Here is a 20,389-nt window from a genome sequence, read left to right as displayed (position 1 = left end):
ACTGCACTGAGGCGAGGCCACTCACGTTATTATCGTGTTTAAACGGGCGGAAAAGAGAGAAAGAAAGAGGCAGAGAAAGAGAGAGAGAGAGAGTTCGTCGTTAAGGTCGACGGAGTCGTCGCTGCCTCAGGCATTATTAAATTACTCCGACTTTCCATACCGGTGGCGGCATGATATGTTTTCTCTCTCTTTTTTTCTTTCTCTCTCCCTCTCCCTCTTTATCTCTATCTATTCATAGCAATATAGTTATCTACTTGTAACAATGTGATATTTGCTCGCGATCTGAAGTTCACAAATACACGAGTGAAATTTTTCTACGTCAATGATTCTCAATGTTTCGTGCAGTAATCTAAAGCTCTAAAGGAATGTGGAACTGAAGAACTTTAATAACCCTTTTGCTCTACTTTTCTTTATATGCGCGTCGTGCGATAAGTTTTTAATTACAGGGCATTCACTGTCGAATGATATTTCGAGACCGTGACAAATGCACTGCCACGAGCTAGGATATGATCAATGAATAAATAAAGTTGAACATAGCGATATCATTCGGTATGTGAGACTTTTTTTTTTACAACCTCGTTTTTTTATAGCCGTGTTACGTCGCACTGGAAAATTACGTACTGAAGCTTTATGTCGGTATATGTTACACGCGTACGTGCTTTCTCTTGATTTTATATTCTTTGACTCATGTGTTTATCATGCACATAGCCCGATATGTTTGCTCCTTTTTTCCTCTTTTTTTTTTTAATATAGCGAATTTATATTTTGTCACTTTTATGTAGATAAGAAAGACACTGATTGGAGAAGAGTCACAAGTTAAATTATATTGTACAATAGATAGCGTATCATAATAACGAACGATACAAGTGCAAGGCAACGCAAATAATGCAAAGAAATATGATGTCAAAATGTAATACGAGATTGTAAATTCATAAAAAAAAAAAAAAAAGAATTTCAAGTGTAAATTCGTAATTTTATTAATTACGCGAATTCTATTACACGGTTTGACACAATCCACGATTCTGAATAGCTTCAGATTTCTACGGACGTGCAGGGACATTTATTTTACGCGAGATAGAGAACCGGATCGTTTGGCGACATCTGTCTCTTTCCTGTTTGTCGAACGGCAATATCTTATGACCTACACGTCTTGCGGATGCAATCAAGGTACACGGCGGCTCTAATGCACCAGCAAATGAAGTTCGTGATTTCGCTGAGTCAATTCGCCACGGACGCGAAAATAATACAACCGCGCAATAAAAGAAACTTTGAAGAAACGCCGTCATTATGTTGGACGCCGCGAGAAAGAAGAAATACCTTAGCAACAAGCAATCGATCGAAGTTATCGCACGTTTACAATCGGTCTCTGCACTAACGACGCGGTCGTTATCTCAAAGGAGTCTTTTTTTTTCTAATGGAAAAAGAGCAGCCCCTTTAGCGAGATCACACCGGGGTTGCGAGCGATGCAGCTTAAGCGATCTCGGTAATGGATGGTGGAAAATAGTTTTCGTTATCGTCGCCATGACGGATGGTCTCCGTATCGGGTAAACGATGTTTCGCCTGTATAACCCGTCCTCGGCCGTTGCCGATTCCTTAAGCTGTCCTCGGGAAAGCGCCCTCTCTCATATCGCGACGTTAAATCTCTCCGCCGAGAGAGGTTAAAGCGTAGCGATGTTGGCCCAACCCAACGTAGAGCTTTCTTCCGTGGAAAATGTAAGGGGCGAAAGATCAAGGGCCGGCGTCGCGCGCGATGAAGAAAGTAAATTACTATACTTATGAATTTTTTATGAGTCGTCGCCGAGGCCCCCGTCATCATCGTCCTCGACAAATTCTCGAGCGGCCGGCCATTTAATGAGGCCGATTAAAAGTCGGATATCAAACGCGCGCTCGATCGTCTCTGACGAATAAATATACATAATGCATATAATCGCTAACGAAAAATACCGATCCCACGACATAGCCGGAATATTTCTTCGACAGGAAGAAGCCGTCGCCGTCTCCTCGGCGAAATGAAAATCTCATTTAACTCGCGCTATCTTCGCGACGGCGAAGCCTTGCCGAAGCGATTACGGGGACGCTCCGTAACGCACGGGGTCGGCGAAATGACTTTTTCTTCACGGTGCCACGTTTCCGCAACGTAAAAGACGAGATGGCGCGTCCGGGTGGAGACTCCTCTGTGTGGAGAACAGGATGGTAATAACACGGCGAAGCGTTTAGCGCGGCGGAGACCACGTAGTGGTCTGAGAGGCGCGATGTCGTTTTGCGCGTTAAACTGCCGCGGCATTAAGTCTCGCTCGCGATCTTTATTCACGGCGAGTTGACATCTTAAATATGAAAGGGTCGCGAGTCGACAATCCGTTACGATTGCTCAAAACGAAGAATATGATTACGGTGAGAAGGGAGGCGAGAAAAAAATCCCGAAGAATTATCGCTACTACGTAGGCCTGCATTATTACTATTATTATTACTAAGAAGATGCATTTAATTAGGAAAGAATGTAGAGAGAGATTCCTAATTGATCGCGTTCTATTTTAATGATAAATATCACACGAGCGTCTAAGAGTTACGCGAAATGCGATAAATGCGTTATTTCTTATAAGGAGATGTAATTAAAATCAAACATTCGCCCGATATCAATTTTGTACTATTTCTCAATACATATCAATCTATCCGAGCATATTTGATATGCAACTGTATAAATATCCACTCTATCTTTGCTGTCGAATGCAGTATATATCATATGGATCAGCATCCCAAATAGATACATGATTAGCAATTATTAGTTGATAAATCTAGAGAATGACAGATTGCGATCACATATAATCCTAAGTTTGGTGTAACAAGAATTTTGTTAATTAGTTATTTTATTAAGCTCAAATTTCTTACCTCACATAACTCGAAAACTTAAATGACGATCATTTTGCATTTATATGAGCACTTCTACGCCGTATGATAACATACAATTCGTCTTCGACTTAATTCGAATAAAGGCTGAATAGTATTCTCGAATCTAATAGTCACTTGCGAACAATAGAATCTTCAGGGTGCTGCGAATCGTCGCTCGCGAACTAATCTTGGGAGCTAATAGTCATTGTGTTCGCGTTTCATAACGAATTATGCACTTACATAAATGCAAATTGTGCGCGCGCATACACCGAGTATGTAAATTCTTGCACACGGATGTTCTAACTCGCGGTCTGGCGATAATCACGCTATGGTATCTGTATGTAGTTGGTATTTGAAGGAAAGAGAGAGAGAGAGATAGAGAAAGAGAGATACAGTTTTAAACATTCTGTTTGTACAAAATACATAATATAATAAGCGCAACATTTTCTATACGAATAACGGATAACATATTTTTGATACAAGAACATTTCTTTTTGCTCCGATTTATGTAACATTAATTGACCAATTATCCTGCGCTTTAAAAAAAGGACAAGTCCATGAATGAAAAAGTGATAATTCTTTTTTTCCGCATTTATTAATAAGTATTAAGAATGCATAAACTTTATAAAATTATAATTAAAGTTTTAAAATTCTAAAATTTTATAATTTTATACACAATTTAATTTTAGTATTTATCTAAATATTTATTTATGCACATCGTAATTAGTAAAAGCAATTTGCGCAGATTGTTTTGAGACAAAGTAAAAGCCAGCTAATTTAATGATTAAAGCACTGAAGTTTTTAAAGTTTCACGATGAATCTTTCTAGGTAGGTGGTACGCTGTGAAGCGATCTACGAAAATTGCGAAAATTGTTTTCACGTTCAAAAAGCTGAGTAAAACCTCTCCTCCTCTGTTCTTTTACTATTAGCTTTGTCAAGAAAATAGCTCATCTCGCCCCATCCACATAAACGTTTATGAAACGCTCGTGAAACTCAGGAAATTTTGCGCCTAATTTATAACAATTTGATCGTATCGTGAACGTTATAAGAAATATATTCTTAAATATGTGAAAACGTGAAAACTTCTTGGACATATTTTCATATTCCTGATATCGCTATTTTGTCGCGTGTCTTACAGGAGACTTTATCTCGATTTTAAAGAGCTCTTTCGCTCTACGTGGGGGTGTTTTTTACGCGACAATAGGCGGTCTGAAAGCGGAGATGCTACGACGTAACGGCACGACAACGGTAACGGGGATATAGACACAACGCGCTCTCACTTGAAAAATCTTACTACTCGTGCACGCGCTCTCGAGCGCTCAAAGACTTTAAAGAGACGGCCAAGTGTAACTGTCGTTTAGCCTCCTGTATTGTATCCCACACACCTTCCTTGCATCCTAATGAGGACTTTAGACGAGACGTTGACTTGCCTTCTCTCTCTCATTTTTCTCTATCTTCTCCTTCTCTGTTCTCTCTCTCTCTCTCTTTTTAACGTGTAAAGCTACTACGACTGACTACTACTACTTTTACTGCAACATAAAGCGTATGTTTTCTAGGGAAAATGAGAACGTTTAAAAGAATTTTATGCCAGGAATAACGGCGGAAATTCAGCAGATTTGGATTTACGTGGATAGAGCGCGCGATTACGCGAGGAAACGTTCTTTTAGTGGCAACATGAATTTTTATTCCCTAAAAGTCGTTCCACCACACTTATGTTGGCGAACATACAAGCATAAAGAATTATGGAACGATTGTATACGTAACATCATTTTTTTATAGTGCGGTTATTAATAAAAGTTTAAAAAAATATCACAGAACGCGTAAAAATGAAGGAATAGAAGTATTTGTAACCAGTTTTCTTAAATTGATCTTTTTGCTATTTCCGCGACGCATTTTTTCCTAAACATTATTTTCAATATCTTATACGACTTTCAATGACGCGCACTTGTTAATTGCCGGCAACATTTCGCCTTGCTTTCTGCGCAAATGGGCGATATTTCGGATCGGTGGGCGCGTTAAGCTTGAAACAATCGCATAGAACAGCCATATTTATCCAAGGCAACGAATGACCGCGGGCACCATTTGCAGATCGTAAAGATAATAGAGACGCATAGTCGTAGCCATTTCTCTGTCATCAATAATCCAGCACGGTAACGCGGCCTGCAATTTGCAGGACATTAGCACCGCGGTCAGATTTCGGTGTTCTATGTTACGAATGATGACTGATTTCGTTAATGTAGCGAATACACGTGCATAGTGCGCGATTTTCGCATCCTGTTACGAGGTAGCCAAGAGATAAGACCGCGAATAATACGATTTCGCGATCTGAAGTGATTTTTAAACCGCAACGATAAAAGTTGTACGAATTTTCGCGCAAGAATTATATTTTTGTCTTATTAACTTGGAATTGGTCACTGAATTGGAATGTCCGTAAAATCTAAAGAATAGAAGTTAAAACTTCGTAATTTAAAAATTATCAATCATATATTTTTACCTATTCTTCAAATATAATTATTCTTCAATACTTCTTGAACAGGAACTTGAATATTTTATCTAATATTTTTAAAAGATGAAAATTGAAAAGTATATCAATTTTCAAATTCAATATTTATAGTGACATATTTTTTTAACTTGTACAAGAAATTCCAAGCAAATTTTTTAACATAATTTCTACGAATTAATAATTTTCAACGTGCCGAGTATAAAAACATCGCCTGCCAAATATTCCGTGATAAATTGTAACAATTGGTTTGATTCGCTATATATTCGTAGGCATTATCTGTTATGTAATTAGATGTGGTAATCGTAAAAGCCTGCTCAAAATTCTGCTACTGCGGAACATATCCTTCCCCCCTTTGCTGGGAGGGGAGTATTATAGCCAGATTCACACTCAATTAACATACTCGCGTTTCTCAGCGTTGCGCGCGACTCCACGGTGCGACATTATGGATTTTATCGCGACGGCCGCTAATTGCTACTGAAATTTATCTGGCGCCTCCATATTCTACGCGATATTACTACGGCACTACAGTCGTAGACGAGATCATAACTTACCGTCCTAAATCAACACGCTGTTCTCCGCGGCGCTAAAACACGAGAGTGGTATCTCGTTTGATTTTGCTACGTAATTCGTCCCGAGTAACTCGCTAAATCAAGTACATTTGTAAGGACTTTTTTCTCTCTTCCTATGCAAACTTCCAGACCATCGTTGCCAGAAGATACGCGATACTAACGAATCACGATTATGAGAAAAAATACGGTAATGGTAATATTAATTTTTCTTCTTGCCTTAAATTGATCATAGAGTTGATATTTCTTATGAATAGGCGATAACTTTCACACAAGTATAGTATCACAACTTACACAAGTGTATACAATATATATTGTTAATTTTCATTATTTGCCAGTTTAATTTTCATTATTTTTAGCTGTGTGACATGATAAAAAATTGTTGACGTGTTGGAAAACTCCAAAAAAAAAAAAAAAAAAAAAAAAAAGAGAAAAGCTTTCACACAGCGCGTCAATTTAGATAATAGAGATAAAAGCTGAAAGAGATGTAAAGAATATATGTATGTGATAGCGTGGGGTATGTACAGGAAATTGTATCCTATATGTAAAGGAAATAGTGCGATAAAGACACGGAAGAAAAAGAGTGTACGTAAAAGGAAGAAAATGAGAAAGGGAGTCGGGGGATGCGGAAATACTAAGAATAGAAATCGATATGTTAAATGAAAGAGAGAAAAGAGAAAAAATTGAGAAAAAAAGAGGAAGGAAAAGGTAAAAGAACAGTGTGATGCGAGGCGAATGAGAGACTAAAAACTAGGAAGATTTCGATAGAACAGAAACGGAAGAAAAGGAAGGAGAAAGATGGATGAGTGAGAATGGATTAGCTCAAACTATCTATAAGAAAGAGTATAAGAAAAGGGCGATCGACGGAGATTTAGCACATAAGTGGGCCGCCTATACTCTCGTACGCACAGATTAAGCATCTTAATCACTTACGAGCGAAACTTGTGTACTCGGGCGAAATGAAAACGAAGTAGTCGAATATACGCGTGCTCGTGTGAGAAGAGAAGACGCGATGCGTTTGAAACAAAAAGTTCAACGGACTTGAAATACAAACGAGGAGAGGACGAGAATTCGCGAAGGGAAGAGAGTGAACGGTCAGAGAAAAAGAGTCGACGAAGGATTCAAGAGCAAAGTACGCAGGAGACACGCTCGGTAAATTGGAGACGCTTTGCGCGAGGAGTGAAATGGTGTAAGTTATGCTACACAGCGACCTTAGTAGGAATACAGATGAATCTCTTTTCCTTTTTTCTTTTCTTTTTTTTATCAACGACATAATACATTGCCGTTTTAATCTCAGTTCTGAAGTTTTAACGGCAACATACGCGCTATGATTAAAAACGAGCTTGTTTCAAAACTATGCGATTACATTAGCAATAAAATTTTCTACCGCGGAAACTTCGTTTCCTCTGCATACGCAAGCTTTTATTGCCGTATTTTAGCATTGTAATTTAAAAGTTGATATTCATCAAATTTGTCAGGAATGTTAGTACTATTTAATAAAATATGAAAGAGAGAGATACTATAATTTTTTAATAATTTTTTCCCTTTTTTAACGTGTAAAATATTATTTCTCGATTTATCTTTAATAGCGAAGCTCCAATAAATTTATAAATTGAAGAGGATCATTTTAAGTAACCGCGCGAATATACATATTTGACTGACAAATGATTAATCTACTTTAGTATAATGATTTTTGTGCTATCTTTATTATGATAGACCGCAATTTTATCTTTACTAACATCTTGCTTGATGATATACCACTCATTGTCAGCGTTGGTAATTATTGTGCCGACGAAAATTCCTATTTACAGAGATGTCGCTTCTCTCGTGAGAAACATAACACTTAGTGACGCGTAAAATTTATTCTCATAATACAAGTTTCAACGTCGAAATAACGAATCCATTCCTCCAGAGACCTATTAAAAATAACAGTTGCACAGTACAATTCATTGTAATGTTTAAAGTTTTATCTTTTGTATAATAACATAGCGAGTAAAAAAAATCTATTCAATCAAAGTACTTTTATGCAATGATGATGTGATATAATAATATCAACAAAGATAATTACAAACTTAAAAAACGATGAAATGATGGAACAAATAGATGGTGCGATACGATATTCACTGAGAATTAAAGTCAACATAAATTCGTGAGATTTTAAATATTATTAGAAAAAACTAGAAAAAACACAAAAATGTATTTATACTTTAAAAATATTCATGACAATTTGAATGTGCGATAATTACGAAATACATTTTTTTATGTTTGTGTATAGTATGTTTATGGTTTATATATAATTTTTTGTATCTAGTAAAACACATATCAAATATTTTTAATTAGGACACCATACTTGTGCCGGTTCTAGTTTCTATTTTTAGCGAGGATTTGCATATATTATGATGTAAATATTTCGTTTTTCCGCGCGGAAAGTGCAATCAACGCTAAATAATGCTGGTTCTAAAGAACTAAAAATCGCTATAAAGAACTATTTGCAATGTTTCAGATCGTCGAAATTTCAGACTTGTCAGTCGCGAAATATGCGGCAAGGAAAACGGTCATTTCTTTTTTGACGTTCCTCACAAAGCGTCGTTGCGAGAGTACTCACTGCAAAATCGCATATCATCGCACACACTGCATCTTTTTGTCTTTCACCGAGATTAAAATCCTTTGCGCTTTGTCCACAAAAGTATTTGATACTCTCTGTCTCCAGCTTCATTTTTCGCAAATTGTTCCTCCGGGCAGAAGGTAGACGCCAACGTCGAATAAGCCGACGAATAATTTTCTTCAACGCGTATCGGGTCAAATTAGTTTTGAGGATGAAATGTGGTGGTAGACACGGTGGGGTAGGGGATCTGCGCCACCCTAACGAGACTCTAATCTTCTTCTCTCGTGGAAGCTTAGGGCAGCTCGCTCAAACTTTCGCTTCGTGCACCGGGTAATTAAAATGTTAATCGAGGAATTAGCCAGTTAAGGAGAAGGTTCGTTCCGGGGTATACTTTGGTTTCGCCCGCACGTCGTCTGTCTTGATTAACGGAGCTCGAAAGTCGAACTTCGATCGGGTTTAATGTTAACGAAGCATGAAGAGAGCTAGTGAGAATCTTGTCTCATGATGGGCAGATCTCGGTGCGATTATGTAGGGATAATAATTACCTCCCATTTTAAAGATATACAACGACGTAATGTAATATCGTAATAAATTAAATACTTAAAGAAAAAGGAGAGAGAAATTGTTACTACATACTGTATTATTATTTTTATATTATTATTTTATATTATTTGACGTATTTAAAATTTATGAGATTGCGAGAATAATGTGTTGTTATATATATTTTCTGTACGTTTGTATATTATAAAAAAATTTTTAAAGTTGACAAACAAAGATTGTACATTTACGAAATTATGAGATGCATAAAAAATATGAAAAATAATATGCATACAATTGAATAAAATACAACTCCCTCCCGCTTCGCACGATTTTCTCTAAACTTCTGCGCATCACGTGCTGCGTAATTTCTCGGTCATCTACGAGAGCGGTTTCTCGTTTGGGATTCCTATTTCGGAAATTAGTTGGAAAATTAGTTTTGGCCACTAGTTTACCACGAACTTTTGAAATTGGTAGGTTGGACTGGGGCACGACCAGGAACACAGTTTTCTGTCGTCGACGAGTCACCTCGTACATTGTCGAGTTCTAATGTTATTACAGTTCATTCCGAGCGACATTTCAAGTCGGTCAGCGAAATGTCGCGAAATTGTTACCTTCCGTTACAACCATCTAAAGGGCTATCTTTCATTTTTGTTGCAGGTTGGATGACGAGAAGCTGGATCTCATTAACGTAAGTAATTTCGATAAAATAGAGTGTTATCTTTTATAACTTTAATTAAATGTCTTGGCTGTGAGATAACAATGTTATAAAAAATTACAAAAAGTTATATTTATCCAGAATTCGAAAAATTTTCTAAAATTGCAGAAATAGTAATACTATAATAATAACGAAAATGAATAACAAATGAAAGCAAAAGCGTTAATAATAAATTATGTGATTTAATTTTTGTTAAAAAAATATTTTTTAAACTAATATAATATAATTTTAAAGTTAAAGGAGCAATAAAATAATATATTACAATATAAACGTTTAATTTTATAGATGTTATTTATCATCACTAGATGTGAATTTAATTAGTATATAAGGCAATATATAATATGTTAATAATTTCCAAATTAGTTCCCGTACTATGCGCGAATCTCATGTAATTATTTTACAGCTTAGTCCTCTTTGTAAATGATCGATGAAAAGCCCCGCGAGATATTAGCTCTCTGTAATCGCGTAAGCCTCCGTACGATTTCATCGACGATGATCGACATCGATATACGGGATGCAGTATGTGGAAATGGATCATGGTAGAACCATATCAAACGTTACCGGCGTCATGGCGGCCTAATGCACCGCGTCGCGAGCGTAACTGTGTGCGCCAAATAACCGGAAATTACTGGGCGCATTTCAATCAGAGCCGTCCAGTAACGTCCGTCGCATAGGCCATCGTTTGTTCCGCATAAATAGACGTCTAGCTTGTATGATAATCTCTCAAATCGATCAGGGAAATCTCGGAGAATTGTCGGTTTCTCTCTAGAGGACCGCTTTTCCGGTGAAGCTACGGTAAATGATCTCTATATTCAATGGAAAGGGACGCTCGTTTATCACTCGTGTATATTGTATGATTTACTTTATATACATATAGGTATATAGGATATACCGTAAAATATGAGAATTAATAGTAGCTACGCTCATATTTTGACCCTAACTTTCTTTCTTTTATGAAAAGGAAAATTTATGAAGCTATAATTTAATATCGATGTTATTGAATATTTAATGATTACATAATATGTAATGACAAAATTGAAGTCTTCTCAAGAATGTTAATATAGAGCATAATATTTTATTTCTTAGTTTAATAATAATTTGTGTATTTAAATAATTTAATTTAATAATTCTAATTTAATAATTAATTTAATAATTTGTGTATTTGTGTAATTATTAAGATATCTAAAGTTAAACTTGTAAAAAATGCCATCGGTTAAATAATGCGAAAATTACTTTCATTATAATAAAGTCAGACATAAATACAAAGTTGTTGGAGTGTAAATTGCAATGGAGAAAAGAAATAAATTTATGCAATGCAAAGCGATTTTATATACGATAGTCATCATTCTGAATATTGAAAATGATTTGCATATAATCCTATATCCTGTGCATATAATCCTATGTCGTATATTATATGTAGTTACTACGAAATTGCACACTTAAATTGGATAGAATAGAATACCATGTAGTAATGCCGCAAATTTATCTCCATTGTGCATCGTCTGTATTTATCAACATATTCCAATTGCAGTAGTTACGATATTTCACGCGTAGTGCACCAAAACAACTGTCTTTGAGTTTAGTGAAGCCACCTACATTTATCCCTGCGCGGTAATTGCGCTTCGCTTGAGATAGGGGTGCGACTCATTAAGTCTACTCTGCAGTCAATTAAAGGTTTCAGCGAATCACGTTGAGACACTGTATATATAACCTTCTTGTATAAACATATATGCAAACAATGTTCTTTCGCAATGGCACTTTCTAAATTAAATGTCTCAAAAATATTATACACACACACGTCTCAACATTTCATTTAAAAGCATTTTATGATACATAATAAGAAAAATTTATGTAATGCATTGAGAAAATTGATATAAGCTATTTCTTTCACTACTTTTGATAATCGTTAATCTTTATGTATGCTTTTATGTTAACTGAACACACATATATTAATTTAGTTTTAAAAAAAAGAAAAAAATGTTTAGAGTTAATTATTTTTCATTATCAATGATATAATCGACGGTAAAAAAATCGATTGAAGTAGTACATATTTTGCAATCTTTCGTGGATGCCAAGAAACTGAGAAGTCTTTATTCTTCTTTCCTTCTCTTCTGTGATATCAGTATCGAGCATGTGAACTGGCAATCTCAAGAGAGTGCCTTTACTCCACAATCTTCCGCTTGCGTTTCATTGCCGGGCTGCTCTCCTCTCGCTTGTCGAACTGCTCTCTTGATTTTTCTCGGCCACTTGTTTTCATCGCACTCTCTTCTCGGACACAACCTCCCGAGGGTGCTTCTCGCACTGCAGAAACCTTACTACCTTGATCAGCAGACATACGTTCTTTAACAGCCGAAGTGAATTCTCGAGCAATTCAATGATTTTTGAGCTAAAAGAATCGAAGGTAGCAGATTTGTAATACATTAGCAGTCGTCTCAGTTTTAATTACCAATGTAATTTTCGCGTAATTCATTTCTGTCTAGGCTCCTGCGTACTCTTGTTGAAAAATTTAGAATTACAACGATTTCATACCAAGATTTCATCTAAATAATTAATGTACTCTATTTTTATTATTAAAAATGCATGAAATGCATTTTTCCGTTGAGATGCCATGCAACACAAGTTCTTCCATTTGCATATCATTTTGCCATGTATGCGATGATAATCTCAGGGGAATGTCCATCCCACAATCTTTCATATATGTCATATTACCGCAGAACGACATTCGTGATTGTTCTCGTGGAAAAAACGAATTATTTTTTTTATCCTACTTTTTCTCGTGTAGTATTTTTCACGGATGATTCTTGATCTAATCCTCGCCTTTGTATATGAGAGGATAGACATTTTTTGATGTGATGAAACTTTATTCTATTAAGCCATGTGTATTGACAAAACTATTATTCTTTACTTGATACACAATTTTATAAATTGTATGGAAATAAATAACATCTGTTTTTATTCCATTAACGGCGCTATTACACATAATAAAAATAAAAATTTTAAAAATGTTTGTTATATGAAATTTATTTTTATTTTATTATATTGAATAATAATTAAAATTTAAAAAATTGTTTATTATATGAAAAACGAGAATTTTACTAAATTATAAACTACAGCTTTTTTCGAAAATAAAATAGCTATGATTTTTTTTATTAGTATTATTTTATTAATACATTTAATTTTCATATTACATGCTTCATACATGGCATGCTTTATATATGACGATATAATTTCTTTTTACGTCATAAACACGATATTATAATATAATACTAATAATATAATACTATATTATATTAATATGTTAACGAAATATAATAACGAAAGCTATATTTTTAAAACTAATAATAATATATTTAATAAATTATTAATAAACTAATAATAACGCTGTTGTAATTGTGAATTTTACGCGCTTTATAAGTTATATAATTTATCGATCATGTATACATATGCGAATATATATAACTTTCTAATTAATTTTTTTTAATAATACACAATTTCATAGCAACACTTCGCACGTTGCTATTATTACCGGTGACAATTTTGCAAAGTAGCTCCTATGAATGGAAACTTGTTAATGAGTTTAGCTCCCTTAGATATGATTCGCTCGAGGCAATTTAAATTAAAGCATTGTATTACGTTATTTATTTGAGGATGAATGGGAAGCAGACAACCTATTTATAATCATTATCTGGTATCTGAGGCGCACTGATAGGAGGAGTTTGTCTTTATTTTAGCAACGGAACATTCAATAGCGAATTTTACAATGGTATTAAGATCCAGTATAACGATTGCCTCTCGTGCGAAGAGTTCGGATCACGAAAACTTTTGCGGGGGTGTGCGCACAAAGAAGGCATGTCCATACCTTCCTCATGGCGTGTCTTTTTTTTCTTAGAAAGTAGGAAAAAGAAAGTTCTGCTCGACGAGAATCTTTACCCTCGACTCGTGAGACAATGGCACGGTTCTTTCTTTCGCGTTGAGATCGATGAACATTATAAAGAAAGATGGCGCGATCATCTTGTCGCCTGCCCTATTATATATGTTTCGTCGTGATATAAAGTTTTTCCAAAGAACTATTATATACTTATACGACGATACATTTATCTCGAGTTTTTTTTCGTTATGATAAAATTCAATAAATAAGCTCAACTTTCATAAAATAAAATTTTTCAGAAGTTTTGACACATAGGATGTCAAATAGATATTATATTATTATATTATATTATAAATAAATAGATGCACAGATAAATAGTGCAAGTGTATTAATTTTTAATATAATAGAGAAAATGTATATTATGTACGTTCTATTTTCTAAATAAATTATTCCTTTAATTAGAAAGTTATAGTGTGAATTTTTAACAAATCTCGCGTATATATAAAAAATTTAAAAAAGTGTATATAATCAAATCGTGTCACAACGTGATAAATTGAATGTTGTCTTAATGTTAAATATTCATTATACATATTCAGTGTATTTGTAAACATTTTCGTAAGATTGCGCAATTATAAGTACAACGTTTATAATTTACTATTATCTACCTATGCATCGGTAGCTTCATTCTCGGTTTTAATCCGATTTAGGATGGACCAGAAAACTCCTCAACTCTGAGGGTTGCTGATAGAAAAGGGGCATTTAACGCGGCAACTCAACTCAACGAACTTTCTAACAGGGCCGTTTAAATTAATTCTTCCGCCGCGTTAAATACCCTACTACTGCACCTGTGTACTTCTACGCCTATCGTCTCGCAATCGTTGTCGTGCACACACCAAAACGACAAAACAATGTGTTGGAAACAGTTGTCGGGTACAGTCAGGTACAGGTAGATATAGTCGACAGGTACCATTGTGCTCTCTCCCTTCCTCCTCACCTCTCTCTTTTTCTTTTTCTCGAGTTTGAGTCTGACGTTAATACTCTGAATTACGAGGCGAATTATATACGCGAACGAATTTCGCGAGTATGAGTGCAAAAACTGATTCAAATGATCCGTATTAGCGCAAGAGTTATATTCATTTTCAGACAGATGAATATTAATTTTTGCTCCTATCTCACGATTAACATCATTGTTACACTTTTGTAATACACTGTCTTGATTATAACTTGATATTAATCGGCATTATGTCGCATCACAACATGACTTATAACGCAAATTATTATATTTTCATGTCAAACATTTTGCAATTTTCCTGAACGATTTACTATTTTTCAATCACATTTCGGAGAGAAATTTGGTGGCAAATAACTATTACGTTAACAAGACAATAGTTCAGTTGTCCAATATTGGCGAAATAAATGAATTTGTAATTTAAATATTAATTTTTGCAAAAATTGCTGTTTCTCACAAATTGTATGTCAATAAATCCATTTTTAAATTAAGCCTTAAATTATGTGTCTTAAGCAGGTAAATGCAGTTGCATATGTATATCATTTTGTATAAATACTGTCACATATATTGCGTTAAATGAAATGATTACTGGTTTAACGATTTGTTATAACTTCTTATTATGTACTTCAGGTGCATTCACATGCATGAGATATTTATTGTAAACTTGAAGTCGTGTTATGCACTTGATAGGCTGATAAAGCGTATAAAACAGATATTTTTACATTGCAACTGGTACATCCACTTTATCTTTTAGCCTGTGAGTGTCTCTCGATCCGATTTGAAATAGATTTGCAGAATTAAGCCACACGTGCGCGAATCGACACTAAATTTAACAGAAAGATTGCTGTACATCTGCGGCCTGTGCACGATTTTAAAGAAATGTGTTTTTGCAGGTTGTATATTTTTTTATGTATCTCCCGGTTTATTATACATATGCACATTTAATGGTAAAAAAGCACGGCGGTAAATTAATTTATATTTTTGTTGTGTTGTAAGATAATAAGATTGAAAAAGAATATATTGAATTATTAATTTAAAAAATTGGATTTTGAAGTAAACTTTTTCATGTCTCTGTGACATTTGCACTTATATATATTTCTTTATATTTATCGAAAAAAATACCTGATTTTATATACGCTATATAATATCAAAGATATATTATAAGACATTTTTACGAGAAGAAGCGATTTTTCACGAAACACTGTGAATGATATATTTCCACAGAGATGCAATTTATAGCTGACAATAGAGTTTTGGATTTTGGCCAACGAAAACGGAAACGTGTAAATAAATTGAAGCATTTGCAAGCAGGTGTATCGATTCATCATACACCATCGAGACATATGTCATGCAACATTCTATTTCATACATATATACCACACACATACAAATATATATATATATGTGTGTGTGTGTGTGTATTATATATATTATATATTGAACGAATTTCACGCACATTTCAGTCAATATCGCGACAAACTAAATTATGTGTTGATTATTTCTTTTCCCGTATTTATTTATTTCAATGCAAACATCAGACTACGGAATTAATTAAATTTTTTTAACAATTTGTCATATGTAAATAGCATGCTATCCGCGGCATTCAATGGACGCCAGATGCCAAAAGAATGAGGGCTAATTATATTGATGTGGAAAACTGCATTTTTATTCAATTCCCACATTTTGCTGAAGCAATAACTGAATTCAAACTGCGAGTTTTGACGGCGAATGGACGCCTTTTCGCTGCATAATCGCAGCGGCGGTATTTCGATGTGACGGCAGATAGATTAAGCCGCAACAAGGCAAAATTAAATAATAATTTGCAAGCCGGGCGAACCCGCGAATATGTTACGCACGTGCTCCGCGTGTGCAAGCGTATCGCATATAATATACCCGCATTCACAAATCCCCAATAGTATAGTATCGCGAAAAGTACACTCCCACCTTTTTACCTTCATTCCTGTCCCGTTGATTTTATTTGCGAGAATATACGCGTTGCGAATGAAACAACACGAGCGGAACGTGCGCTTCCCGGCGCTCGTGCACCGGTCTGATCAATGGAAATAATTAGCCGGATAAAAACAGTAACTTGACGATCCAGTTGTTGTGTAAATTGCTCGGGTTTACGAAAACTCGCCGACAAATTTATTTCAAAATAAATTTTGTAAATTGCATGACGCGTTAGTGCGATTGCAACTGCATGTTTGCAATTTGCTGATGGCACGAACGAATATATAAAGTAGATAACGGTCCCGATTAAATTGATAGGAATGAAAGTCAAAATACATCGGGCCTCTTCATTGACCACGTACTTATCTTGTCATACTTCTCGATTACATTATGCACGTATATATTGAATTTTTCGACATATTTACCATTGAATAATACATTTTATCGTTAATTAGAGTGCAATATATAATCTTATTACTAATATATTTATTTAAAAAAATTTAATGCGAACCAATATTCTCTTTGTATAAACTATCGATCGCGTTTACCTCTTTACTCTTGCGCCGCAAAAGCAGGCTCTTCTCGTCAAATACAATTTCCGATATCGTGGAAGGAAAGCCGTTTTCGCAAAGGCAAGCAAAGTCGTGCTTCTCTCGAAAGCTCTTTACCGTCTTGATAGCTGATACTATTAAGAGGATCACACACATACACAGAGAAATCGAGTAATTTATTTTAGAACGCTCAATTTGATTGTTCTAAATATTAATCTTATAATAACGATAAGTGATGCATTAATATTTGTAAAAATTATTAATATCTTATATAGAAACACGACTTTGTTTGCCTTTACGAAAATGACTTTTCTTTTACGATATATCGGAAATTATGTTTTATTACGTAATATGATTTAAATCTACAGTTTTATCACGATGGGATAATGCATCGCTCAAAGTTCGCGTATACGAAGTTTATTAATCCATGTACACCCGGCAACTCGGATAGACAAATGATGCTGTTAAAACTTAGGACAGCTATCGGCGGTTGAGGGAAACCAGATCTTAATATCTCGCATGTGTTTAATGATGTGCGGTTGCAGACTGTCACGATGTGACAGTCCGGAACACCAACCAGAGAGAGAGTTGCGATAATATACCAACTCTCCCTGCAATATCTCTGCCAAATTCAACTATTCGTCATGTACGTGTATGAGTATTTCCTCTAGATTAGATTCCACAGTGATATCATTATTCATATTTTATTAAGAGAGAGAAAGAGATTTATTTATAGATATATAAAAAAAATATTATCGCAACAAATCAAATTTTTTTCGCAATTTCCTTCTAATAAGTTCTCTCAAGTTTTAATGCGTTTAGAACTTTCTGTGTTTAATTAATATCTTTTCCGCGTCCCATTTTCACGATCGAATCCCTGGTTCATAGCAATTGTCGGTGACGGTGGGTCAGGACAATCTGTCTTCCGACATACATTATTTTCTTTCTTTACCGGCCGTTACTTAGTCACCAGAAAGGCGGCGAGCGCTCGCTCCATGAATAAAATGCTAGTTATCGAGACCATAAATCGCGAGGAGCATGCCGCGGCCGTTTTCGCCGGCAGGTCCAAGTGGAAACAGCGCGCGAGGTCAGCCGTGAGATTCGTGCATCGCCCGACGCTTGATTTATTCAGAAAATTTTCACCACGATACGATTCCCGACTCTCCCCTCTCCCGACGGTAAGTCGAATAATTGCCGCCGCTTTCCCCCCCCCCCATCCCCGAGAGAGAGAGAGAAGGAGAGTAAATGAATCTAATTGCATCTAAAATTTAAATGGGCGCCTGGCATTTGCATTTAATACCGACGTCTAACTAGCTGTACGAAGCTCGATAAAGCGAGACCAGCCACGAGATCTGCCGCCCACCCTTAACGTGGCCGCAAGACTCGCCGTTCTAAACAGATGCTCTTGTAAGGATGCGCGGCTGTTAAGTGTTCGTTACGCGATTATATCGTTAATGTGTCATGATTGTACACATGCTGTCGAAAACACATCATAAAGCCAAGTGGCAGATATTAATATTGATTATTTTATGAGTTCAATTTTGTAATCATATAACAATGATTCTTATATATCTATAATAATGGAAGATTGACTTGAAAATAGATTTTTCCACATTTATTTAGCGCTAACATGTATAATCTTAATATGAATTATGAAAGAGAGAGAGAGAGAGAGAGAGAGAGAGAGAGAATTCTCGTTTTTTAAAGGATATTTGTCAGAATGAGAAAATTTTTATGGAGAACAAAAATTTATTAGGATCAACTGTGAACTCGCTCACAGTTCTAAACAGTGTTGCGAGTTGATGTTTAGGACAGCGCGGTTATACAGGAAACTTGTCGCTTGATTGCTCGCACGCAGATACGCTTCCGAACATGTCAGGAAAGGAATTACTTCATCAACGATGTAACATCGAACTTTGGCCTGTCCCCGTATAGCTTTAGAGTCTATCCCGGGAGCTGTCACTGAGTGTCCCAATACGAACGGCTACTTTGATTGCTTCGACGACAGTGCGTCAAAGCGCCAAAATGGAGTTGCTTCAACTCACACGACGGTCGGACGAGGGTAGTAACAGAGTTAGAATATCCACTGGTTAATAACGCTAGGAATATTTAAAGATATGCATAATATATACATATATATATATTTTTTTTTTTATAACGATAAAAACAAATTGTTTTTATTACGACATTATATTACCGTGCGGCATTAAAATTAAACGAATATATAATTAATTTTATTTATTCATTTATTGCGGTATGTGTCGTGCAACTTTGTAATTGTATATATAGTTCTAATTTAATAAGTTATAACTTAACTATGAATATTAATTTTAATAAAATTTGTGTGTGTGTGTGAGAGACTATCACTGATTTCGTTCCTCTCAATATTTCTCTTATGGCATAATGTTGTTAATCGGTTAGTTCGATGAATAATTCAACACGATATGTAAATTCGACATGAGTGCATGTGTATAAATAATGTTTTTTCACGCTGACCAAACCTGATTGGTGTATTATACATATATTATATGTATAGAAAATAGACACGACTTAAAAATAAAATTTTTTATTATCCAATTCAGTTGCTGTCCCGGTTGATTACATTGCTTTATTAATAAATGATATTAGAAAATTAAACGTGAGACTTTTGAAAATAAGATCAAACAAGAATACTAGATATAGTGGGATAATACATTTAAGAATATATATATATTATAGAAAAAAAAATATATATATATGTATATATATTCTATAACTTTTTTGAATCTATATAGTGACAAGGATAAAACGATATTTTTTGACTGCATATCACAGAACAATGAATCAACTTGTTTAAATTTTCATTAATGATTAATGAAGAGTATGAACGCTATTATCAAGAAATGTTAATAAAGTTGCGATCATTATACTATATCATGAATTTCCCTTTGCTAAAATAGAAGATATATGCGACAGTTCCTCTAGCCTTCTGACTGAAACAGATTAAAGGAAACGTCTCCGAAATTGTCGCTAGGCATATTCACCCTTCAATAACTTTAACCGACAACGTGCTTTTGATCTTGCGCCAGAGAGAGGACTTTAGAACGCGATATTTAATTCCATCTTCGCTCCGTTTCGTCATTTGTCATGGCGCAAGTCGCGATTTAACGCAGATAGTATCCCTTGTAGGAAACTACCCACCCTTGCCTGACGGCGG

The 20,389-nt window shown here is 35.1% G+C and overlaps 1 protein-coding gene across 1 annotated transcript in view; it reads left to right on the top strand.

Annotated features, from left to right (window-relative positions):
• Positions 1-20,389, top strand: part of Invadolysin (leishmanolysin-like peptidase, invadolysin) — a 256,032-nt gene that overhangs the window by 188,508 nt on the left and 47,135 nt on the right. The window contains exon 4 of the mRNA XM_083052517.1: positions 9,758-9,788. Within this exon, the coding sequence (XP_082908643.1) occupies positions 9,758-9,788 (31 nt within the window). The remainder of the gene's footprint in view (positions 1-9,757; positions 9,789-20,389) is intronic.

This window comes from Prenolepis imparis, unplaced genomic scaffold, assembly GCF_030444845.1.
Source record: "Prenolepis imparis isolate NDT839.2.m4 unplaced genomic scaffold, iyPreImpa1.0 SCAF_1, whole genome shotgun sequence".
Lineage (NCBI taxonomy): Eukaryota > Metazoa > Arthropoda > Insecta > Hymenoptera > Formicidae > Prenolepis > Prenolepis imparis.
Note: the sequence above shows the minus strand (reverse complement) of the source record. Positions and strands in the feature narration are given on the sequence as shown.